This window comes from Frieseomelitta varia, unplaced genomic scaffold (genome assembly GCF_011392965.1).
Source record: "Frieseomelitta varia isolate USP_RPSP 00005682 unplaced genomic scaffold, Fvar_1.2 scaffold_269, whole genome shotgun sequence".
NCBI lineage: Eukaryota > Metazoa > Arthropoda > Insecta > Hymenoptera > Apidae > Frieseomelitta > Frieseomelitta varia.
Genome location: NW_025110000.1, coordinates 114373 through 140300, shown reverse-complemented (window position 1 = coordinate 140300; position 25928 = coordinate 114373). Strand labels below are relative to the sequence as shown.

General features: G+C 41.1%; 1 protein-coding gene across 3 annotated transcripts; it reads left to right on the top strand.

Annotated features, from left to right (window-relative positions):
• The first annotated feature begins 534 nt into the window (after positions 1-534).
• On the top strand, positions 535-25721 carry LOC122528916 (zinc finger protein ush). Of its 3 annotated transcripts, none has more exons than XM_043654552.1 (8): positions 535-664; positions 19643-19890; positions 19970-20327; positions 20464-21195; positions 21467-21872; positions 22057-22315; positions 23995-24228; positions 24352-25721. In XM_043654552.1, the coding sequence occupies exons 2-8, from the start codon at positions 19696-19698 to the stop codon at positions 24751-24753; spliced, it is 2586 nt and encodes an 861-aa protein (XP_043510487.1). In that variant the 5' UTR covers positions 535-664; positions 19643-19695; the 3' UTR covers positions 24754-25721. The 3 variants fall into 3 exon arrangements, with proteins under 3 accessions (XP_043510487.1, XP_043510485.1, XP_043510484.1); XM_043654550.1 differs by lacking the exon at positions 535-664 and adding an exon at positions 19312-19436 and having other exon boundaries at positions 20479-21195; XM_043654549.1 differs by lacking the exon at positions 535-664 and adding an exon at positions 19312-19436.
• The last annotated feature ends 207 nt before the right edge of the window (positions 25722-25928 follow it).

The following is a 25928-nucleotide window of genomic DNA, read 5'->3' as shown; positions in this document are numbered from 1 at the left end:
ACGTAAATTAATGATGGGACCAGCGTAACAACGTTGCATTTTCTCCGTGTAATCATTCAATTTCGCGAACATTCACCCACCCGATGCGCACTTGAGGAAGAACGCGTATCACGTTCGCGGCTGCCATAAACCAGGAACAAGAAGGAACAATTAACGACGCGGCGGAGGGAAGGGAGGGCCCCGGTTCGATTCGATTCTCCATTAGACTGACGGATGAGCCTTGATTAGGCCTTCCCTGGATAACAAACGAGGCGACGCCTCTTGTGCCGGGAGAGGAAAGGCCTCGCGCCGAAAAAGGAAACGCAAGGAAGCGCGGCGAAAACGAGACAACGAGATGACGAACAGAAAAAGAGAGAGAGAGAGAGAGAGAGAGAGAGAGAGAGAGAAGAAAGAAAAAAGATGAAACGAAAAAGATTAAGGAGAGAAAAAGAAACGAAGAAGGAGGAAGGAAGACAAGAAGAATCGAAGAGGATTACACTTTCTCTTGGTATAAGGAAAAGAAAAAGGAGGGGATTATTTAAGACATAAAGCATAAGCAATAACGAAGCACGAGACTATCATCGACCTATCGGTAATAATTATTCTCGTTCTATCGTGGCGACTCGGAGAGAGAAAAGAGGGTGGACGCACGAGCGTGCAAGGGAGCAGAAAGAGGGGAGTATAAGTAAGTATAAGTGACTTTACCACACGGTCCTAAGATAATGCCGAGGGGCCACCTTCCAGGAATTAGTATTTATTGTGACGCGATTCAGATAGCGGTCACGGTACGCCCCTGGCGTACCTGGAGCCACCAGTCCCACGAATTATGGTTTTCAATATGATGACGGTTTCGTATCTGCCGACCGACCTCGCTCTCATCTCTCTCTCTCTCTCTCTCTCTCTCTTTCTCTCTGTTTTTCGTCTTCGTAGTTTGCTCCTCTTGCTCGTTTCGCAACATCCGCCTCTCTCTTCGGCAGACTTCGAGATATACTTCGTCCGCGGGCTCGTAAACCGTCGTAAAAGGCTTCGACGATTTTTGTCTCACCGTTGCTCGCACGCGTGGAAGGAGATCGCTCCTCACAGGACCTTGTCTTCTATTACTTCCACCCTCTCCGTCTTCTTCTCCACTTTCTTCGAAATTTTGCTCGGATCTTTCTTTTTTGGTTTAAAATAAAATTCTTAATGAGGTTATTGGTGTTTTTCTTTTTCGTGCAAAAAGGATTAGCGTCGAGGAGGGTTGAAGTTGACGGAGAGTGGTAGTTCTTGGGACGAATTCTTCTTTTCAAGTTTTATGGACGGGAGTGGCCATCGAGTCTTGTATTTTCTAAAAGAAATTGGAGCTTTTAATATAGATAGAATAGTATATACATCGTGTTCTCCGCGAATGGATTATTAGTGCAGAAAATTTCGTGCATAAATCACATGCATTGTGACGTTATGATGAAAATAATCGCGCTTTTATTTCAATAAAAGACAGAATTAATTTTGCCAGAAACTCTTTGTCGATTGTCAAAATTACAAATCTAAAAACTATCGTAACAGATATCTAACATAGAGAGCTTTAACAATTCTCAGTCCAATGGTTGTTTTGCAAACAACTTGAGTCACCTTTCAGTTACAGACAAAAAATTAATAATCGTCAAAAATTTAAAATATAAAAGAGAAAATAAATTTCTAATAATTATCGTTCCCATTAATAAAGCACTAGTTCCATCACTTTATCTCAAAGCTAAAGGAGAAAGATAATAAAAATCATCTCTAATAAATTTTTCAAAGGAAACGACGCTAAATTTTTGGCGAGAGAACGGATCGGTCGGTGGGTGGTAGATTTATCGAAATAATTCCAAAAGTCGTCGGTATCTTTTTCGAAAGGCGGGCGAGAGTGGCAGAGGGAAAAAGACAGATCGTAGCGAGCGAAGAGGGCGGGGAGGTGCTATCATCGGTACGTAAGCACGAAATATCGCGACATCGTAGTGGCTGTACGCTGTAAAAATATTTTAAGCTGCTCTCGAAGGCACGGTACAGCCCACGGGTCGGGGGTGGTTTAGTGGCACCGCCTGAAAAAGCACGATTACGTTTACGACTTCTCTCTCCGTCTGTCGGCTCACCCTCCGTATGCTTTTACCACCATGAACCACCGTGCAAGGGGGATGAATTCCGTCGCGTGCTCGACAAATTTTCAAACGGATCTCGAGCCCGAAAACATTTTAATTGCCAACTGGGTATGAATCATAAATTAACTGGCGTTGTATTAATATTAACGACATTTAGCAAGAATCTCGACTCTAATCCACGGATTATATGAATATTCACTTATGGAAAAAATTTAAGAAAAAGGGAAAGTTTCTTAGGCACTTGTATTAATAAACAAGATTATCAAGTAATCTACAAAATTATATGCAAAAATGTAATTGCTAACATGCTCGTGTTTGTACAGTCTGACGAACCTTTTAATTAACATCCTGTTTCTGTTTTCCTCTTTCTTAATTATAATGTGACAGATTATTTAATTTTTCAAGAGCCAAACGACCAGTCTCGATAGAATCTCGAAAAAAATTGGTTCCAATACCTCCATTTCCACCCTTCGAGCTTTAATAAAACGTCTCGATTCCTAAAGGAACAAATATCTCAATATACACACTTTGTGATCCATCTTCCACTATTTTCCCTAATCACAACTGCAAATCGGAGTCCGTCGCGATCTCACAGGCACAGGGAGCTTGTCGCGAGAAATTGGGCCAAGCGTTTGGTGCCGAAAGCAGGGCCTTATGAAGAAAAATGGCGACGCGACGCGGCGTCGAGAAAAAGAAGCAACATTGGTTACAACGAGACGGGGAACAGGACGAAGAAAGAGAGCTGAAGAGGTGGACGCGGGTGTTATTTTCGCGCAACCCATTCCCGCGACCTTATCTACCGTAAAAACTTTGACTTTAACCACCGGGGATCATAATCGAGCTTATCTCTCCGCCGATCCCATCCCCCACACGTTCACCCTTCGTCCCGTCTCGTTCTAACTCATCGTCGTTGCACCGAAGGCTATCCGCCGCTTTTACTCTCTCGTCTATCGCTCCCCTTTCCTCCTGACGCGCTATCGTCGGATTTTATCGCGAAACTTTCGATTCGACTCGCAGAGACGGTGATCGCGAGAAGGGAGAGAGACGCGGAAAGAGAGTATTATTGCGCGCCACGCGGACCTCGAGAGTCGGACGATTGACGAAAGAAGGAAGCTGGTGGATATTCGAAATATTATGAAAGTAGATCGAGTTGAAGATTGATATATATATATATATATATATATATATATATTCTTCTTGAATATTTATCTTATTTTCACTACGATCTCTCCATGGGACGAATATATACAGATTAATAAAAATAGATCGATTGATGTATATATATTCTTCTTGAATATTTGTCTTATTTTCACTACGATCTCTCCATGGGACGAATATATACAGATTAATAAAAGTAGATCGATTGATGTATATATATTCTTCTTGAATATTTGTCTTATTTTCACTATATATACAGATTAATGAAAATAAGACAAATATTCAAGAAGAATATATATATATATATATATATATATATATATCAATATCAATCGATCTACTTTCTGTATATATTCGTCCCATGGAGAGATCGTAGTGAAAATAAGACAAATATTCAAGACGAATATATATTTTTCAGTCTATATTATATACAATATTTAATTTCGAAATCAAAAATCTGCCGACGTGAAGGAAAATGATAGTATAGCCAATTGTAAGTAAACGATCTGACATTTTTGATTGATGATTCATCTATTGTTTGAGGGGATATTCGAAAATATCGATTTGTCACAATATTTGATACACAATTAAACATCAATTAAATAAACATCTTTGAATGAACATTAATAATTCCCGATGCGAAGTGATAATAATTAAAAATTATTGGGTCATCCAATTTCCGACTTCCTATTTCGTTTACATTTTCTTACGTTACATTTTATATATATATATATTTTTTTTTTTTTTATCACATAGAGTGATGAATCTATTGAAACCACTTGATGAATTACAGTTCATTAAACTAGCCTGTTGCAAAAATTAATCCAATTGCCGAGATGTGTCTTGTAACTGAGAATGAAAATTCACCGCGGTGACAAAATGAAATATGTAACCATAACCATAACTGCTCGCGCTACTAGTTTTCGTAACTCGTTATTAACCAAAAAAAAAAAAATAAAAAATAAAATAAAATAAAATAAAATAAAACGGTCCAAGCGATATCTCGATATTTTTATTTCGCGGGCTGGAGTATCAATCGAGGCGCGAGGCGCGAGGTACGCCGGTAACTCACGGGAATACCGATAAACGACACAAAATTAACTTCCACTCTCGCCGGCTCCCTCGCGCCGACTTCCTCAGACACTCGATAAAAATCCATTTCCACGTATCTCCCCGTCTCCCTTCCCCGTCGATTTACGACTCTTTCACCCCCCTCTGTTCCCCTTTTCTCGAACGCAGGCATAACACCGTCGTCGAACGACGGCCCAATATCATCGAAATTGAGCGATTCCAGCGCGTTCTCTCCTCTCTCTCTCTCTCTCTCTCTCTCTCTCTCTCTCTCTCTCTCTCTCGCAGCACTGCCAACTTCCAACATCCCTCCCTGTCCTCTCTCACTCCTCCTTCCTCCTTTACTTTACTACCCCCGGCGACGAACGAACGTACGTGCCGATTCAGCAACGAATGTATCCGTGTGCATAATGCAACTTGCAACGCGGGTGTGTATAATTTTTACGAACGCTCATTTGCATGTCATTCCCCGTAAAGAGCGGTAAATCGACGCTTGAATAGGTGAATTTATGCCCGCGTGTTCCGATACTCGGTAGACACGATAGAGGAACGATACTGAGTGAAAACGGAGGGAAACTGTTTCGGAGGAATTGTGCATTTGATTTCCAAGCTATTTATATTTGGAAATTGTTATTAATTGATCTGCGACGTTGTTATTATTGTATTTAGAATTATTTCGAGTTTGATCGTTTATTCGTAAGAGCATTTCGCTAGAAATTAATATTGTGAAATAATACAAGAATTTTGTAATATGGAATTATTACGATGAACGTTTCAACGTTTAGGAAGTTGTAAATTATATGATTTTCAACCCTTTGTCATTTCTGTACATTTTACATTTACCATTCTGTAAGACTATTACAGATAACGAAATAACATCAGAATTTCGCAATATGAAATTACTTTAACAACCTCCTGGTCTTATTTTTATGACCATCCGGAACTTTCACCCTCCCCCGTTCCTCCATCATTTCTCTAAAACTATGTTTATGGTTTGTACACAGGTTCTTAGAACATTTTAGCGGCTGCTAAATGTGCGGTCTGGTTATACTGAGATATAACGGCGTGCTTAACTCCGGGCACGTATAAGTACGTGAGAGTTCGCCACGCGGGGGATTGTTCGTGGACACGATCGTAAATAACCCCCGTTCGACTTTTCGATACCTCACCGGTGACTTTACGACGATCTGGTCTGCGAAAATTTCTCACAAATTTCGTCTTTCGTCGTGAATTCTCGGAGCTTAGCACTCATCGTTCACGCGCGTTATCTTTAAATATCTTACGGTGGTGATACACGATCACCAGCAATTAGGTGAATGAAAATGTCGTCCGTAGAAAAAAAATATTCACGTCTCTCGATAGTTGAATGAAACTTGTATTAGAGAAATTAGAAATGTCAGAAATAGGAAATGCAAACGTATATATATTTTACAAAACAATCAATTCGAATTTCTAAAGTTACATCTGTAAAACTTCTATAAAAACTTACGAATTGATGTTGATTTTGACTAGTCTAGCGTTAGACAGATTAATTTAAGGAGTTTGAATAGATTTTCCATAATCTAAAAAAAAAAAAAAAAAAAAAAAAACGAAACGAAAATAATTCAGAGATTTATAAAGACAAGTCTTCCTCCGGCAAGTAGCCTAACTCGCAGCGTTTCGTTAATAATTAACTTTTGCACGTCTCAAAGCGACCGAAACGATCCTCACGCCAGTTCTCCAAAAATGCTACCAGAAGTCCACTTGGTTCCAACTCGTGGAGCTAGATGAACGTGTCACGAGTCGAGGCTCTCGTTGTCCGACGAGGAAAATCGAAAGAGTAGAGCTAAGCAGCAGGAAGATTAAGGGAGAAGAGAGAGGAACCAAGGTGGCGAGATATACCAGGTCCACCCATTGATAATTATTCATTCGGTCGACTTCCAGAGCGGTTCGATATCGATCTTAAAACGTCGTCCAGAAGGTAGGCGAGAAGTGTCCTGGTCAGATACGAAATCTCGTTGTGTCGGTTCACCGTCGTCGTCGTCGTCGTCGTCGTCGTCGTCTTCGTCCTCGTGATCGTTTGCAGGCAACCTCTGTCTGCGAGCGGAGAACAGAGAGCACGAGACGCAAAGGAAAAAGAAAGAGAGGAAGCTAGTCGGCCTTAATGTATGCACGTCGAGGTCCTGCCGAGCGATAATTGCCCGATGTGGCATTGCCTTCGTGGCAACGAGCATTGGTCACGTCTCAATGTTTTAAGCTCCGTTCACAGTGTGTCCCTCCGATTGATGCGCCGCCTCACGATCGAGAGAATCGACCCGTGAAATTTCTTCATCAACGAGTTGGAGATCGGGCTCGAGCTGTTTTTTTTTTTTTTCCACGCTGCGCCGGTTGATGGGAATTTTATTTTCGGATCGATTCATGCCACGTTCTCGTGATTTCACGCGCGGATGCGATTTGATAGGTCAGTTGGTAGGTTTATTAGATTATTAGATTCGATTTTTTGTAGACTGGATTCACTTTTATGCAAGGGACGACGTATCCCTGTCTGTGATAAATTTGTTCACTTGAATCTGTGATGACTTTGCTATTTGAACAGTAAAATGTTAATGCTTTAAAAAATAATTGAGCGCAATTTTCACCTTTTTTTTTTTCACTTTTTGCATCGATCATTTGGTCGTAAAGAGTCTAAAACCTCCTATTCTCAACTCTATCGTTCTCGATTATCTGTCGTCAAATGCGAAAGTATCTTCCACCGATGATCCTCCTAATGATAAATCTCGTCTCGAAACTTCGATCGAAGAAACCGAAAGTTTGCTCCACTTTCGTTACGCGCAGAACAAGCACGGGAATCATCTTTCTGACAGCTGGAAACGGGATTCATTGATCCGGTGATCTCTTAGAAAGAGAGGCCTGCATTCTCTCTCTCTCTCTCTCTCTCTCTCTCTCTCTCTCTCTCTTTCTCCTCCATACTGTCGGCCGTTTCTCATGGTCGATCGGTGGGTCTGGTCCTCTTTGGAAATTTGTAAAGAGTCTCGAATCGACTCGATCGTGGCCGAACAGAGGGCCGAAAGGTAACGAGACTAAAGATTGACCGGATCAGATACGAGCGGGTAGGACCGGCCAGTCCAGATCCTCGAGATAGGAGAATTTAATAACCTGCTACGTGGCGGAGGGGGAGGATGGCAGGCTGATGGGGTGGCTGGAAGGTGGAACAAGGAGGGGGTGCAATAATATCGAGAGATATCGATCTTTAATTAGGCACGCAGCGCGGGAACGATAGATTAGATCTCCAGCTAGACGAGAAGCGAGTTCTGGCCATCTTCTCTCCTCTCTCTCTCTCTCTCTCTCTCACTCTCTCTGTGTTGCTCTGTTTTTCTATCCCTTTTGTATAATCATTCTTCCTTTCTTTCTTTCCTTCTCTCTCGTCGTTTCTTTTCTCCTCTGGCCTCTCCAACTTGCTCGAGTTCTGTTATATATATATATATATATATGTATGTATGTACCGTCGGTCCCCTTCGAAGATCTTTCGGCTGGTTTCGTAGTATCGTCTACCACAATGAGACTCGATCCAGATCCATTTTCGTCGATTGTATCGAAAGAACGAAGAAAGGCAGTTCGATGGTATCGCGGCACCGAGCTCGCCCCGGAATATTTTGTGAATATAATTGCCGCGGATTTGTTTTATTTGGAGGCAATCTGCGGAAGCCTCGACAATTGGCCGCCTCCGAGAATTGGAAGTTTGGCCATTGTCGTGCGCCTACTGCGAATGGTAGTTTTATTTTCATTGTCAATCGGAACGGAAGGCTGGCCAATAGTTGTCACGCTGGTCTGTTCTTCGTTTAAAAATTCGCAGCGCGTGATCTCTGTGGCACGGTGTTAAAAAAAGATTGCTACTATTGACTTGCGTGTCGACAAAAGGAGAAGCAAATTTGTTCCGACAGTTTAGATTTTCTGGGATGAACTTTTTCGTGTTACATACATATATATATATATATATATATATATATGATGACATGAACATTGTTTTCTGAACGTATCGGTAAACGAATAGTTCGTTTAATAGGTGTCCATTGATTCTGCTCATTATCTGCGACTCTTCGTTCAAATGATAGATGTTCACGTTCAGATAAGTGGATTAGTTCGCACGATGGAGCATTAACTAAAATTTCATTCCAATGAACTTCATTAAGTCACGGTGCCAGGTGTTCGTGTCTCGTAAACCAATTATAAACTAAATCAAATTAATAATGAATTATATTAACATTAATTATACAAATTATAAATTACATTACCAGTCATAAATTAAATTGAATTTGGTGTAAGTACGTTTTCTATTCTCGGGAATAATGGAATTGTATTTATTAAAGGAGGAAGAGTGATTTATTTTCAATTAATTTTTATCGATCTTTTCAAAGTGCTGGAACGTGGTGTCTGTCTCTTTATTGTTCAATTTGGAGATCTTACTGTTCGAGAGCTCGACGGCTGGGAGAAAGAAAGAAAAGAAAAAAGAAGAAAGAGAAGTGGCTTGGTGATTCGTGAATAAGTTGGAATCGTGGGCAGGACGTTTTGTTCCTTCCAGAATACAGGAATCCGGAATTTTAATCGAAGGAGGAGGCGGCAGATAATTTTCAACGCGTGTACGCAGCACGAGCCCGTTGCGGCCATGCGCGTTGAATATGCAGAGAGAGAGAGCCAGGAGGGATATGCTTTATACGTGTCGACGATTAAGCCTTGAAAGATGGGGCAGTCATTAAGAGATACCAGCCGTTGACACCAGCGGAGACACTCGAACAGATAAACCTTCTCCTTTTTTCCCTCGGTACTCGCGCCTCCTCAGCTCCTTGCGATTCCACGCGTTTCCTTTCTCTCTTTTTTCTCTTTTTTTTTTTTATTTTTTTTTTTGTCGTTGCTCATCCATTTTGCATCCACCGCGTTTCGAATATGTTTCGCAGATTATTCTATTACGGCAATTTACGGCAATTATTCAGGAATATAGATGCGTGGAAATGAATAAACATTCTCTTAAATAATTCATTGTACGTGCAGCAGTAAATGTAGACAAGGTCAATCGTGAAGAGAAGCCACGATAGCAAGGAATAGTAATCTTGGCGAGATTATCGGGAATCTTATCTCGAATTTCTTTATCAAAAAGAAAATAAGAGATTGAAACTCAAGTGAGTGTCTCTACGACTAATATCGCACAAAAGATATCCAATGTTTGTGGATCTGACGATTGTATAATGAATAATTGGGCAATTAAAGCGAAAATTCGAGTTTCTGAGAGTAAAGCCTGTTGATAAGACGTTAAATCGACACATTGAATCATTTGTCTATCTCTCAAATCTCTTGATCTTGGCTTATATATAAAATCTCGAACGATGGCCAAGTTCAAGTATTCTGGATAGTTTTTGATTTAAAGGACAATGAGAGTGCGTCGTGCCTCCTCGCGGTCGGACGGCTCGATTTCTGGTTTTTCACCGGCACCAGAGAAAAAAGGAAAAAATCGTCAGCAAAAGCAGTGAAAACCAAGCTCGGTGACAGATGGCGAGTGCTGATAACGTCCCTCGAAGGTCCTGCTAGCAAGCGAAACGACCTGCACGGATCCTGTTCCTGTCGCGAGATAAAAGAAGAAACAGCTGCGTCCTGGCGCTGATCGCCAGATCGTTTCCACCGTACGAGAATGCTTTCGACGTAGGACAATCGTATGGAAATTTATGGGGATCATTTGTTCATCTATTTATTCCACAGACAAAATAGACGAAATGAGCGGTACAGGACACACGTTGTAACCAACAAAAGGAACGCGTTAATCGGCCACGATAGAGAGAGCACAAACTGATCGAACAATTCGAAAGATTGGCGATTCGTAAGATTAACAGATTAATTTCAACAGAGCAACAGCGAAAAACAGTTAGAAATTATCTTCATTTGTCCCTTTTTTCTTTTCATATTCTTCTCTTTCTTTTTTCTCTACAACTCCTTTGTTTTTCTGTTGTCTATTTCTCCTTCTGTCTGTTCCTTTTCTTTTTCTTTCCATTTTCTTTCTTCTGTGTTTCTTCTATTTCTATTTTCCCTCTATTTCACTCTATTTCTTCTTTCCCTTCAGCTTCCTCTTAATCCTTTACTCATGCAGAGATATAATATAAGTAATGTTTATTTAATGAAAATTATAACAATAGAACAACAAATAATTAAACAAGACAGATCACTTTAAAACAACACGAATTAACAATTCAAATAAATTCTTTTAACAACACAATTGCCACTCTTTAACAATTTTCTCTCTCACGGCTCTGGTCTTTTTTTAAAAAAGAAAAGCGCTCCATACATTAGATTTCTCTTAGCGTTCATGTTTTATCATATTTCTATGATCAACGAACAGACCGTCTGTTATATTTAAACATAATTAAAATTATAACTACGGATTAATTATAATAACCGATACTACACTCATGAAAGTTCCATTCGTACTTTTTATTCACCAAAGTACGAAATTTACCAGTCCATGTCGGATTGAATCGAACTACGTCGTCGTCGTCGTCGTCATCATCATCATCATCATCATCATCAAACAAACGTGTAAGCACGTACTAATAAACTCACAGCAGAACGTATCAACGAGAGAGAAGCAGCCATTTACGAGTCTCGCGCATACATATCCACCGCTAAACATCGCCATTAGAACATAATATCGCGGGATAATTGCCACTAATAACGGGCATCATTAGCTTTATTCACTCGGCTCAATGAACTAATAATATTGCCGGCAAATAATCGCCGCGTATTTTCGTTCCCATCGACCACCCGTCCACCGTCCCGATCGAGTAATTAAGTGGTAAATAGCCTGAAAGTCGAAATGTTACCCTATCTCGTCGCGGTATCGACACTCGGCGATTTATCGTTGCCCTTTAGCATAATCACTATCGTTATTGTCCTGCGTGTATGCACGTGAAATACCTTAACTCGCGCATCACGCGACACGTTACGTTCAAAAACACCGATACGCGATCTTCGTGGACGATCCACGATCGATCCCTCCCCCTCCCACTTGCACTCACTCCCCCCTCCCCCCTCCCCCCTCCCACCACTCAGTGTAATTAAATTCCCCAATCGACCCGCGAAACGGACCTTGAAGCTCGAGTCTTGTTCAACGTCGTTCGACCGGATATTTATTATATCCGCTTTCGAGTTTCGAGAGAGTTTTAATCTTCGTGCAAGCTCTGTCCCGCAAAGGTTGGAAGATGGTGTTCGATAAGTCGGCTGGCTACTTTGATTTTTAGCGGTAGCGTTTAACAAGACGGGTCGAGTCGATCGGCTAAATGCGAATTGGCTTTGCAGAGGAAGCGCGATATATAGAACCTTCAGCTGGCGAGGCATTATTTAATCTGTCGACAACGGGCGAATCGATGATCGAGTATAATTGCTCCGGAGAACCGGCTGACTCGTTGTTAAACAGAACTCCTGTTGTTAGGACCGCTTCGTTAAAATTGAAACGTACAGTTTCAAACTAACTGTGGCGTTGAAATGTTTAAAACGCGAGTAACTGTACGAGAATCTGTAAATTTTCATCTCAACAACTGGAATATTGAAAATAAGTTTGAAAATGCAAAAGTAGAAAGACACTTAAGCTTTGAACTTTGAACAACCTAAATGTTAGATCTGTCTTATAGATCTATTATAATCGAGACATCTCGTATCGGTTAAGCGTACAACCAGTATGTATGTGTATGTATTGTTTATATAAGCAGCTCGAACGTACTGTCAACGTTCATCTTTGTAATAAGAGTCCGCTGAGTAAAATTGTTACTCCAAAGTGATTGTTACCTCATTAATTATTATAAAGCCACACTGCTCTACGCGCTCCAACACTAAACGACTGACCGCGACTTTTGGAAAAATCTAAGAAACACCGAGGATCGACAATTTCCCAAGAAATCCTCGTTAGTTATTCGACGAAATTTTCGAGAGACAATGATCGGAGACAACTTCAAGCGGAGGCTGGCCGGCTTGTCACTACACGTATGACGGCCACGTATACTCACGCGTGTTGATGCGCAGATAGAAGACGAAAGGTGGACGTAGTAAGAGCTTTGCATGAATAATGTTCTCCGCGACGTGATCTGAACTTCTTGGAAGGGATGGACTGACTCTCGTACAAGATCTCTCTCTCTCTCTCTCTCTCTCTCTCTCTTTCTTTCTTTCTTTCTCTCTTTCCTTTAACTGCCACCCCCTCGTCGAGACGACGAAGAAAACGACGACGAGGCAAGGAGCAGGCCGGAATAAAGGCAGATCGAAGATATCGGATCGATCGGGTAGATTTGCGTTTTAATGAGGTGTGCTTGCGCCGATGCTTGGTGAATCTTGAGGAGCTCCAAGTGTAACGGGACGAATTGAATTGATCGATTGCATCGGCGTTTAATTGAATCGGGACATGGACAGTTTCGTTTCTAGAGACGTCGTCCGGTAAATTGTGCATAATGTTGTAGTACAAGGGGCCCCGCGCCGATCCTTGTACACCCGGCCCAGCCACCAGATCTCGCTCGAGCGGCCTTCGTTTCCAGAGGGATTGATCGCTCGAAACGGCGAAACGGTTGCTTCTTCATTACATCGCGCTCGGATGGAATCAAGATCGATTCGTCTTTTAAAACGAACAGAGACAAAAAGCAAGGACTTGGGAGCCTCTTGTTCTAACAATAAGCGACGATGTAGGCTATTTTCAGCGGATAGTCCGTACGGCTGTGAACAAACGCTGTGATAAGCAGAACAAGAGCCAATTCGTTGCTTTGGAGCACGTATTTTTCGACGTCGTGCTTAGGCGTGCTTCCTGTCCTTCGAACGGACGATTGCTAACCATGTAACTGAATGGCCTGAATTTTTCTTTCTCTTAATAAGAACAATTACAAATTTCATTACGTTGGACTGTGGATTCTTATCTATCATTGTGAGTTGTTATTATTTTACGTTAATACTATAATTAACTAATATATATACATGTATATATATAATTATATATATATATATATACATATATATATATATTATAATAATTAATAATAGTATTATAATATATAATTATAATATTATAGTAATGTAAAATAATAACAATTATTATAATATACTATTATATATATTATAATAATTATAGTATTATAATAATGTAAAATAATAACAATTATTATAATATAGTATATTATTATATATATTATAATAATTATAGTATTATAATAATGCAAAATAATAACAATTATTATAATATAGTATATTATTAGATATATTATAATAATTATATTATAAATATTATAAAAACTAATATATATGTTATAATAATTATAGTACTATAGTAATGTAAAATAATAACAATTATTATAATATAGTATACTATTATAATATAATATATATTATACTATAATTATAATGTAATTAAACCTAAATAGAAATATATATATATATATATATATATATTCTGTCTTGAATATTTTATAAAGTTTCACATGTTACTTACAACATGTGTATTTACAACCTCCAATTTCCCCAAAAATATAAAAATCCAAGCAGTCTGCTCGTTGGCGTGTATGTCTAATCTTCGAAGTGAAGGAAAACTGGTATCGTTCCGAAAGATGTTACAGGAAGACTTAGCTTGACTACGACCGAAGACCAATTTTCACCTCTCATCAACGTCAATTCCGTCTTCCCTTGTTCGAACTATCCCCGGGGATCTCCCGCGAGGTTCAGCAAAGGAACGTCATCCGAAACAGAGCGGACTGTCAACGTCCGACGAGAACCTTCGAGTTCGAAAGCCACAGAGGAACAGGAACAGGACCAGTGGAAAGGTTGGAGCGAGAGATGGAGCGTAGCCACGAGGAAGAGACTGGACGCGCGGCGTAGGAGCCGATGAGAAGGTTGCGACTTGAGCTCTCACTTAGCAGCCGCGGTGTCACGATCGGGACGGCTACATTAGCATATCTCCACGATGCAGCGGTGGCAGGGAGTCGAGAGAGAAAGAGAGGGAAAGACTGGTGGCTATCGGTGGAAAGAGAAAGAGAGAACGAATGACAGTGGAGAGGAGGGAGGAGAAAAGACAGAAAGAGAAAAGCAAAGTGTTCATGGATGCATCGGTACGAGTGGCATGCATCTCTGGCATGGGTCGTGGCCCCGTGAAAAGAGGGCGCACACTGCTATAACACGGCTTGGAAAGAAGGTACAAGAAGCAGAAACAAGAAGAAGAGAAGGAGGAGGGGGAGGAGGAGGAGGGGGAGAAGGAAGAAGAAGAAGAAGCAAAGAGGACTCACTCAGGCCTCACTAGCCCTGCCTGTTACCTGTACGTCGCGTGTTTGCCTACCCGCGTCACGATCAGGATCCTATTTGCATAGCGCCGATGAAGCTGCTACCGTTGCGCTCGTTTTCCTGCCACCAATGTACTGCCATCGTATCATCCTTCCTTTGGGTGTTAGCTGGACTACGCGTTTAGCCAATACGGCGGATGACCGGTCCCGAGTTGGGAGTAGGAAAGGAGCACAAGTCGACCTTTGTTCGCGATGATTAGGACGGAGAGAAATGATACAAATACGTATCAGGGATGATCGTTCGAAAATCGCGGTTGATGGCGATGCAAATATGAAATTTAGGATTTTTGTAAATACCATATTATAGTTTGTAACAAACTGTGTACTAATCTTTGGAGACGAAAGAAATGGAAGAAATTGTCTAATAGTAAAAATATACTATAAAATATATAGTATATATATAGTAGTAAAACTATATATATATACTATATATACTATAAAATAAACTATAGTATATATATATAGTAAATATAGTAGTAAAAATATATAGTAAAATATATAGTAAATATAAAAGTAGTAAAAATATATAGTAAAATATATAGTAAATATAAAAGTAGTAAAAATATATAGTAAATATATAGTAAAATATAGTAGTAAAAATATATTTTATAGTATATATATAGTTTTACTACTATAAAATATATTTTTATTACTAGAAATTGTCTAGTAGTAAAAATATACTATAAAAATAATAAAACTTTTATTTGTAATAACAGTGTGCTAATCTTTGGAAGACGAAAAAAATTGTCTAGTAGCAGAAATACGAAAATAAATGAAAGTATAATAAAACTTGACAAAGTTTTCTATTATCTATCGTTTTCTATTATCGTATTTTTCAGTTCAATAATGGATTTAATTGATCGGAGATTAATTAAATTTTGCACCGCTAAATAGAGTTCCATTATATAGCGTTTTAACACGCATGCGATAAGTTATAACGTAATGCGTGACTGAAAAATGTGCCACGTGCTACGACTATGACGCTGCAATTTTTATGTATCAAGTACGTATTTGCTCTTTACACACAATGTAGTCTTCAACAACCAAGGAACTAGCTTAAACAAAACCTCAAAAATTATCGCGTGATTTGCAAAATTCGAAAATAAAAGTCCAAAGTACATTTTTCTACACGCTCCTACTCGTATAGAAAAAAAAAAAGAAATCTTAAAAGTTGCAAGAACAGAGTTTGAAAGACCTAATTATCGTTTCTCACAGTCAGTCAGTCGTCAGATTAAAAATCCGCCATCAGTCACAGTCCTTCTTCTTGAAAATAAAAACTTCTCGCCGCGAGAGTTACATTATTTCCACTGCAGAGGGTTCGATCGACTCTCGCGTGGTGGAAGAATCCCCAAAGCCAAGCAGACGAAAGAAATCGAAGCTCCGAAGAAAAGAAACGTCAGAAACGGTAACAGGCGCGGTTGTTGTCTAAATTCAATTAAAACCGCTCGCAACAAAGGGAACAATGGCGTAAGTGGCAGAGAGCAGGAGAGCTTCCGAACTCCGTTTCTCACGCGGCTGTTCGTTTCTCGCATAAAGCGGGGCCGAAGGTGTACACGGGCGCGGTATCGGTTCTGAGAATGGCTTATCAGCCCGCGGATATGTTAATGGCGGCCGTGTTTGCCTCCCCGTGCCCCCATCTGCCCTCCACCATCGGCCAACACCACCACCACCACCACCACCACTACCACCACCGTCTTCTTTTCGAGATATATTACACCCTCAACGAAGCCGGAGGTGGTTGGTGGCGATTGTAGTAGGTGGTTGTAGGCGAGCAAGGTGCAGCCCTCTCGATCGGCCGTTGAACGTTTGCATGCACGTGCAATTAAGAATGGTCGAAGCCAGTAACGAGAATGAAAGGCAGATAGAGGCGACCGACCGAGCGTTTGCGAGTTTAATAGTTCACGTCGTGGGACATCGTTCGTGCTTGATAGAGTCGTTTCGAGAGAGGGAGGAGAGAGAGAATGTCCTCGACGAGAAAGAGATTCAACGTCAAGCCTGTCCTGTGACCGGCCGGCGATTTCAACCGCGCAGATGCTGAAGCGCAAGATGCAATTTATTGAGCTCGATCGTTTGCTTCCTGGATAGTTAACAGAGTTATTCAACACTGGCGACATTTGGTTGGACATTTTTATGCTTTTTGTTCTATCGTCGCGTGATATGAAATATTGGATTGGAATTAGGAAGAGAATTTAGCGGTGACTCGCAACACCTTCTATTTTGTAAAAGAACTCTTTTAGTTGAATATTTGGGAATTTTCTGTTATGCCGTAAAGATCTTCCGGTGGCGTTTCAAATCGAAAACACCATTAAAGGAAACAAAGTATCATGCTGATTTCCGCGGAAATCTTCCAGATTAAAACTGAAGTCCATTTGAAAGTTTCTCGCGAGAGTTACTCTCAAGCGTTGTGTCTATTTGAGAGTTCATTATCTCTGGTCCTACTCATTGTGATGTTTCGTTTGAAACACGAGTTTGAACAGTAACATCGCATGGAGGTGCAAAAAATGTGTGCTCTCATAATTGCCCGTAATATTTTAAGAAAAAAGAACAATCAACATAAAAAGAAGAGTTCAATAATTTAATTATTATATAATATTTATATTTATATGTAATAATATTTATATATAATATTTAAATTATTATATAATTATTATATTATATTATATTTATATATATTTAAATTATTACATAATGATTATATTATATAATTATTATAAAATATTTAATTATATAATATAATTATTATATAATAATTTAAATTAAAAGAAATTAATTAATAATTTCACTTTTTGACCACACTTTTGTTTATTATTCATTATTCTGCTCTCACGAGAGTAGTCTCAGGACTTCGAAACCGTTTCGAATTCTGAAAGCAACTCTCCGAGAGCAGTGTAATATTGTGTCCATTTGCGCGCAGGTCGCTACACGTCGTCTCTCAGACAATTGAGCGATGCTCTCGGACAGTAACTCTCAGAACAGAGAAAACTCGCATTCATTTGCGAGAAATATTCTCGAGAGCAACTCGCGACACCTAGCTTTAAACGGGAACGATCCCGAAACGAGGAGGACCGATGAAATAACAGAAACGTTTCACAATTTCGATCAACTCCGAAGCTCGCGCGTAAACGCGGGACGAGCGTGTCCCGCGGTCCCAGGTAGCTTGTACGCGCGTGCAATTAAGAATGCTGAGACAGACTCCCTCGCCCCCGTGGAACGAGCAACAACGACAAGCTGCTGCGGACTGCAAGAAATAGGGACTCGAAGGCAGATAGCATTAGGAAAAGGAGAGGACGGAACGAGGAGAGGAACGCGGCGAGAGAGTCGGCCCGATCCATCGATGACCGCTTATTTACAGAGAGGCAGAAGGAACACGACCGAGCTGTAGATGCAAGCCGTGGATAGGCTAGAAGTGCGCTGCAACCCTTTGTCCCAATCTACCTCAGCATCTCTTGCCTCCTCTTGCCTCTTCTCTCGTTCTCCTTCCTTTCTCTCGCACTCGCGTTACGAACGAGAAGCAGCCTCGCCCAAGCAGGCAATTAAAGCATCCGGGTAATTCGACGGACGATACGCGTGTCGTCTCGATTTCGAGGACAACCCACCTGGACGGTGTACTCCGTTTTGCACCGTTGCCGCTTTGCTGGATATATCCGCGAGAAGGATCGCAAAGGGGAAACGAGAGGAGCCGACGATGAGAGTGATACGATGATCCGAGGTGTCGATTGCTGCGTGTCGAGGCTCGTTTTGCTGCTTGGCAACAGGATTTTTCACGAATGGGATGTAGATGGGATTGTTGATTTCTGGTGTAGTCTGTAATTTGATTAAACGCAAATGTTATTGTATTTGACAGAAAAATATGATAAATCGTTGCCCGTCTTTTATACGATACGGGAAAAAAAATCTTAGGAGTCAATCAATTTCAGATATTACCCCAAGTCGAATTAACGTAACAATTAGACTAGTATTATTCTTACAATTCGGTAAGCTTTTGAAGTGTTCCTAGATATTGGTTTTTTTTTTTTTCAGGTAGAAAATACTTCACGTCTAGGGTTGAGTCGCAAAAGGATCACAGAGAAAAAGATAAGACTATTTCAGTATGCCACAAAACTAATACACTGGGGTGAAACAAACCCCAAATTCCTCGATCTCTGAAACCGTCTAAGAGAGAATCTTCTCGCAGACTAGTTTCCCCAATCCCCAAATCAAATTTTAGATCGAAAACAAAATTCTACCTTTATAACCGAGTTTTTAATCAGAGTGTAACACTCTAGCGTACAGAAATGTAACGAAACTTACCTCCGAATCGTGGAGAAAAGTGTTTTCAAAACGCGTTCTCTGCGAAAGGGTGCCGCGGATGAGCAAATAAGCCGAACAACCCCCATAGTGTCGAGATTATTCGAGATTTCGACGCGAGGGCAGCCCCTTTTCGGCGTGGAAGCGAATTCGTCGAACGATGGTGGGGATCTAGCAGAGGCGTGCGAAGGGTGCAGCGAGTGGGGTGGCCTGGTAGAGGGATAGATAGACGAATAGAGAGAGATAGGCGGAAGGAACGGCAGAAGGGAAGGGAAACAGAGGGTACGCGAAGGTTGGCGTGGCGAACAACCATTAGGGAGCCGAACGGCCATAGAGACGCATCGTTTAACGTGCGTGCTGGGCATTTTTCTTTTTCTTTTTTTTTCCTCTCTTCTTTCCTCTCGCCTTCTTCCCGCCACTTCCGGCACCGCCGAGACGACGACCGTTTCTTCCACGTGGGCCATGGTCGTTTCCGAAGAATTCGTGAACTGGAACAGTTTGAAAAAATGTAGAAACATAGAGATATTTGATTAGACATTTATCAATACATACATGTTGTATCGTTGTTGTTTATTCTTATTGGTTGAATCAGTTTTATTAAAATTGAAGAAATTTTCATAAAGATGAAATCGAGTGTTATATTCCGGTGTTCTTTTTGTGATTGAGATTGAATTGAAAGAAAGTAAAGGTGACGTCCTTTTCTTACGGTTTCAGGGGAGGATGAGGAATGGAGCGACTCGGAGAAGACACCATCGGTGAGCAGCGGAATGGAGGGCGGTGGATCAGCGGTTTCCAGCCCGATCGCGCCGGTCGTCGAAGAAGAATCGAGTTTGCCGCCACCACCGAGACTGAATCCTCCTTCCTCGTCCGTTGCGATCGCCAATTCGGCCGCTGAGGATATCCGATTGAGGCTCAGCGTGCTCTCCGAAGACGCTCGGAAACGACTTACCGAAGATATCGAGGTAAAGCTTAATTTCTACGACGTTCGATCAGTCTAGGTGTAAAAATGAACGAGTAATGACTATTTAATAACTCGCACAGGTTGCAAGAAGCTTGAGAGAGCGACATGTCACCTCGAAACCCAATCAAACGCGAGAGTCCAGCCCAAAAGATACGGACGATGAGTCCAACCTGGTTATGGTCAAGGAAGAAGACTGTCAACCGAGATCGTCGTCCTCTTCGTCGTCCTCGATTAGAAGACGAGAATCCATGTGTAGAAGAGACTCGGAGGAGAAAAAGCTGAAACTCGACGACGAACCTGCACCAAGACTGAGACTCAATCCTAGTCTGGCGACGGATCCTGCTCTTCGACCCGCCGCCGTAGTTGCGCTCACCGTCAAACCGGAGAATACCTCGCCGCCGAATCCTGTGCCACCCCTTCCGGCTGGACTTCAAAATGGTAACAATCATTTCAATCAATTTTCATCCTCGATTTTAATGACGATTAATACGATTTCTTGACAATTGCACCTTCGATCGTTCGCAAGTCTGTTAAATTGTTACACGGAGACAGACAGTATGTAACTTACTCGAAGAAACTAACATTGCAGCAATCGCCTCAGGTCGTCTATTCGTACTTCCGACCGATGGTAAGGAGACGATCACCGTGGAACCAGCCAGGCCGGCGCCTCTCATCTGTCCCCCGTGCGGCATCCGCTTTAGCTCAGCGAGCACCCTCGAGGCGCATCGCACGTTTTACTGCGCTCATCGTCCCCGGCTCGAGGAAGACGCCACCAACGAAGAAGACGAGGAGAAATCCAACAAATTCGAAGTGAGAAAAGCGTACGCCTGTCCTCACTGCTCGTACAGCGCGGACAAGAAGGTCTCGTTGAACAGACACATGAGGATGCACGCTGCATCTCCTGCGCCGCCCACGATACCGACTGCTCCGACCACGGCCACCACTCCGGCAAGTGGCGCGGCAACTGCCTCGAACGGCTCCTTGAACGAGGAGGCGGATAGATATTGCAGGAACTGCGACATTCGATTCAGCTCTCTGAAGACTTACAGAGCGCACAAGACGCACTATTGCAGCACCAGGCACGTAGTTAAAGACACACCGCCGGCGGCTACGGTAGCTTCTTCGTCAGTGAAAGCTTCGCCACCGACGAGCGCGAGTCCCGGTGAATCGCCGCCTCCGCAGCCTTGTCTGGCGCTGCCCACGAATCCCATTTTGATCGTACCGTACTCTCTGTTCCGGGGTGCCAGTGTCCTGGCGGCACCCACTTTGCCAGCGCCTGATACTGCGTGCTTCCTTCTTCCGAACGGTACGTGTTTCAATATTTTTGATTTATATCACTTGCACGAATTTATATTACTTGCATTCCGACGTTAATCACACGGATCGCTTTGTCAAGTTTGATGTTAAATTTTAACGATTTTTTAGGTTGAGAGGTTTGGATAATCTACGACGAGTTAGTTATTTGTTTCAAAATTTAATTGTTCCTATGTCACGGTCGAACGCCATTAACTTAACTTCCTGGCGATTGAATTCACTTATCTTGAATTGAAATTGACTTGAGTTTCACTTTGTTGTAGGTCATCTTCAACCGATGACAAGAGGCCTCGCCACCACGACGCAGAACGCCGTGGTCGAGCCTTCGCCGGTTCTCCGAGCAGCGAACAAACCAACGACACCGGCATCTGTCGTGGCATCGTCCACGTCGCCGTTAGGCTCAGCGCCACTCGATCTGAGTGTTCGAAAATCGCCGACTCATCGGGACGAGAAAGAGAACAGGGTGTCGCCGGCACCTTCTTCTCTGCCTCCTCCACCTGGCAGTCCAAGGTCCAGAGGAAGCGGAAGTCCTAGAGCAAGATCGATCGGTTCTACTCCTACGGCAGCTGGAACTGTTGCACCTCCTCCACCGACGGAACTCGCTCTCAGACTGGCTGAGCTACCGCCACCGCCTGTTCCTGGTGTTCTTGTGAAGCACGGTGTCTCGAGGTAAGATACCTGCTCTTGACGTTTTCCTAATACAATTTTTTTTTTTTTTTTATGTAGTTGTAATAAAATAAAAATAAAAATAGAAATAAAAATAGTCGATAAGCAATTCGTATTGCAAATACTGTATGGAAGAACGAAATTTAGGACGATCATTAAATTATATAGAATATCGTTTGATTTACAGATGTAAAGAATGTAACATCGTGTTCTGCCAGCATGAAAATTACGTCGTGCATAAAAAGCATTATTGCCAGGCGAGAGAAACAACGGTCAGCAATAGTTCTCCGCCACCTGGTACACCCTCACCCCCTTTGGTGCAGTTAATCTGCGCCGCGTGTGGCATCAAGTTCGCATCTATGGATAATCTAGTGACTCATCAAGCGTTTTACTGTCCCAAAAGGCCAGAACCTCAGGAACATCATTCGCGTTGCTCCAAATGCAAAGTTAGTGCCTATTTTATATATATATATATACATATATATATTTGAAGTGTGCGAGAACCCGAAATATCGAGTCGGGAACACGAAATTTTTTTCGTGATTGGGACGGATACCAGAAAATTTCGAGATTTTCGAATTTGTCGAGATTTCCGAAAAAGTCAGGATTCCCGAAAGAGTTGGGACTTGGGAAAAAATTGGGAACAAGCTCAAATAATTCGTTAAAGCCCACGCTTTCAACTATATCGAAAGATCGCAGATCTAGAACCATCATTCGAACAATTCCTTCTGTTATATCTTTTGGTTTAACAATCTTTCGCGTATCATTTTGTACACGCGACAAATTTTATATCGATTCAGTTTCTTTTCCAGTACATATACTTATGTTTGGATGCATATGCTTCAAATGGCGTAATAAATCAGTACTATTTGCATACCTAGTTTTAAATTCATGGTGACAATGCGTTCATTCCGCCTTTGTATCATTTTTTCCCTGAAAATGTTCCCAAACAGAGCTTTCTTACCTTCTTTCTTTGCACGATATCTTCTGCACTAATTCCTGCTACCACAACTTTACTCTCACTATCACTCACTATCACTCGACACTGTCTTTATTAAATTCACACAGATTTTGAAATATACGTCTGAACTTCCCGAGTTTCTCAGCGATACTGCTCAACAGCGTACATAATATCCAAGTACTAAGCACGCAGTCACGCGTTTGTATACATCAGGTCGTACGATTCTTAGAATCCGCGTTTCTAATAACTTCACGGAAACTGACAGAAGAAATTGAACTGTGTATTTACATATTTTAAAGGTTGTTATATAACACAGAGTAGTGTAGTTTCGGTAAACGGTAGCCAGGTTCTCGAAATTTTCGGGAATCTCGACTTGTTCGGGAAACCCGATTCCTTCGGGAGTCTCGAAATTTTCGGGAACCCGACTCGTCCCGACCATCCCGATATTTCTAGGTTTTCGCACACCTCTAATATATATACGTATATATAAATTTTGATAGGATAAATACATACAATAATATATATTTTATATTATATATATACATATAAATACATACGATTATATACATATATATATACACATGTCGTATAAGATCGTGTTTGAAGTGATAATGGAGCGAATATTACGAGTATTTTATTATTATTATTATTATTATTATTATTATTATTACGATTATTAGTAAGAACTGAACTGATTTAGAGAGTATTGCGAAATTTGCTGAATCTTCAAATAGTCACATGAAAGAAAATCGATTGTATACGCAACATCGATTGAAATACTACGAAATAGAATAGAGCAAGGCTTCCGACAAATTCAAGAAACACCAGGAATGGTAAAGAGAATAACCATTGATCAATGACAAAACGCGTGCAGGCTTGTCTTCGTATGCAAAGTGGTCATTTTGAGCATCTTTTGTAAAAGTAATGAAAAGAGAAAGTTCATTATATCACATATATTTATATGACTTTTTTTTTCATTATTTTTAGGCGTACAATCAGCTCCCGAAGTGGGTTCCACAAGTTACGAAACACCCTGTATATTACATATGTATTTATCCTATCGAAATTTTCATACAGGAAATTTCGATTTTTCGCCTTTTCGCTGAATAAATCGAACAATATATTTTTTTTTAAAGATTGAAGATTTAACGTATTCCCTTTCAGACTATAATTGAACCCGGAGGCACTCATACTTGTACTAGCGGTCCAACCGGAGGTTGGAGATGTCCCGTTTGCGGTGCAGTTAGTCCAACAGCCGGAGCAGCTCAACGTCACATGGATGCTCATCAGGGTGTCAAAGCTTTCAGGTGCACGATCTGTCGTTACAAAGGAAATACATTACGAGGAATGAGAACCCACATCAAAATGCACTTTGAGAAACGCGGAACCGATCTACAGGTACGCGAATCATACCATACTCATTTCCCGGGGAAGAGAGGCAAACTTGGAGACATACATCATCTTGCGCCCTCCGATTGATATCATCTTCATCTGATAAATTTCTTAATTTGTCATTTGTAGGAAGAGAATTACATAACGTGCGTACTTGATGACGAAACGGTTCTGCCGACACCGGAACCTGCCCCAGCTACGACTCCCGAGGAAATCCCTGGCGAGGTGCAAGTGAATGGAAAGACCGAAGTTCGAAAGAGTCCTCAACCACCTCCACCGCCACCGCCGCCACCACCGCCGACGGTGACTAACAAGGTAAAACAAGAACGCGAAGATACGCCACCTCTTGAAAGCTCGTACCCAAACAAGAGTGGTCCGTGTTACTGTAGGTCGTGCGATATCAGCTTCAATTACTTGGACACGTTCATCGCTCACAAGAAGTTCTACTGCTCGAGTCATGTCGGCGAGGCGAGCAACAATAACAACAATAATAATAATAATTCGAGCAATCACGCGGCGTCAGTACTTTAAAAAGACTCTCGATACCCGATGGGACTGTTAATTGTTGCCAGTTTATATATATATATATATATATATATATATAAAATTGCCGACTATTCGATTTAGTTGATTACCGTTGTGTGATTTCTGTTAATCCAGGGAATTGTTTGTACTTATAAATTCAGTTATCCAACGTGTACATACGTGCGTGAACGATCGTGAAAAAGGAGCTGCGTGAAACGTGAAGCTAAAACGTTAAGTAGAAGCAAGAGGAAAGTTAGGTGATCGTGGCGATGTTTGATAGTTCACTTTGGATTGATTAGGTAAGAATAAGATTGGATATTGTACGAGAATGTAAAACGAAATATACACCAGAGTGAAACTGTCAAATGGAGATAGATATATAAGTCTATATACGAAAGAGATCATAGTTGCAATTAGATTCACGATACAGCTGATCTTATACGTCACGATCGACCGATACGAAAGGTGTGCAATCTCATGACTCTTTAATAATCTCGTATAAGGTGTGCAATCTCATGACTCTTTAATAATCTCAATAACTGATAATCGACACATACCTAAAGAATTACGGAAGTAACGATGAGTGTAAAATGTTGTACAGTAGCCGAGTAGAGTATTACGGTACTATATAGTAATAATCCTGAATGATACCAATTCTCAGCTTGTGAAAACGCTAAGTTGCAATATGACATTTAATATATTATATATAAATAAATGATTTCATTGTCCATAAGTCGCGCTCATACTCTCGGCAAGTAAGTACGTTGATAACTGTATCCAGACTGCCATAAGAAAGGTCGGAGTTTCCTATCGCTTTGCCAACATTCTCCAACGTATAATAACGAGAGAGTAAAGATAAATTAATGGCCCTTAGTATTTCTCTTCGAATTCCGGATACGGTATAATTGGATCTTTACTAACGCATTTTCTTCGTTACACACTGCAATCAAAAAAAGAAAAAAGAAAAAAAAAGATGAAGCATCGTCTGTACTTGTATACAACTGATGGATTCTTTGCGAGCGCGTAAATGTAAAAATTAGAATTAAGGCCAGTATTACACGTATACGCAGCGTACTATTCATATCACATAACGAGTTCGTTAAATGAATTTTTTCGCGTGTGAATGTTGACGATGAGAGAGAAAGAATGAGAAAGAGAGCGAGAGAGAAAGAATGAGAGAG

What these genes read in the sequence shown, in the direction of transcription:
- LOC122528916 (XM_043654549.1), top strand. Translation starts at nt 19,391, where the DNA reads ATGGTCGTTTCCGAAGAATTCGTGAACTGGAACAGTTTGAAAAAAT. An exon ending in TCCGGCTGGACTTCAAAATG is followed by an intron (nt 20,328 to 20,463) that starts GTAACAATCATT and finishes ACTTACTCGAAG; the next exon opens with AAACTAACATTGCAGCAATC. An exon ending in AACGCGGAACCGATCTACAG is followed by an intron (nt 24,229 to 24,351) that starts GTACGCGAATCA and finishes TGTCATTTGTAG; the next exon opens with GAAGAGAATTACATAACGTG.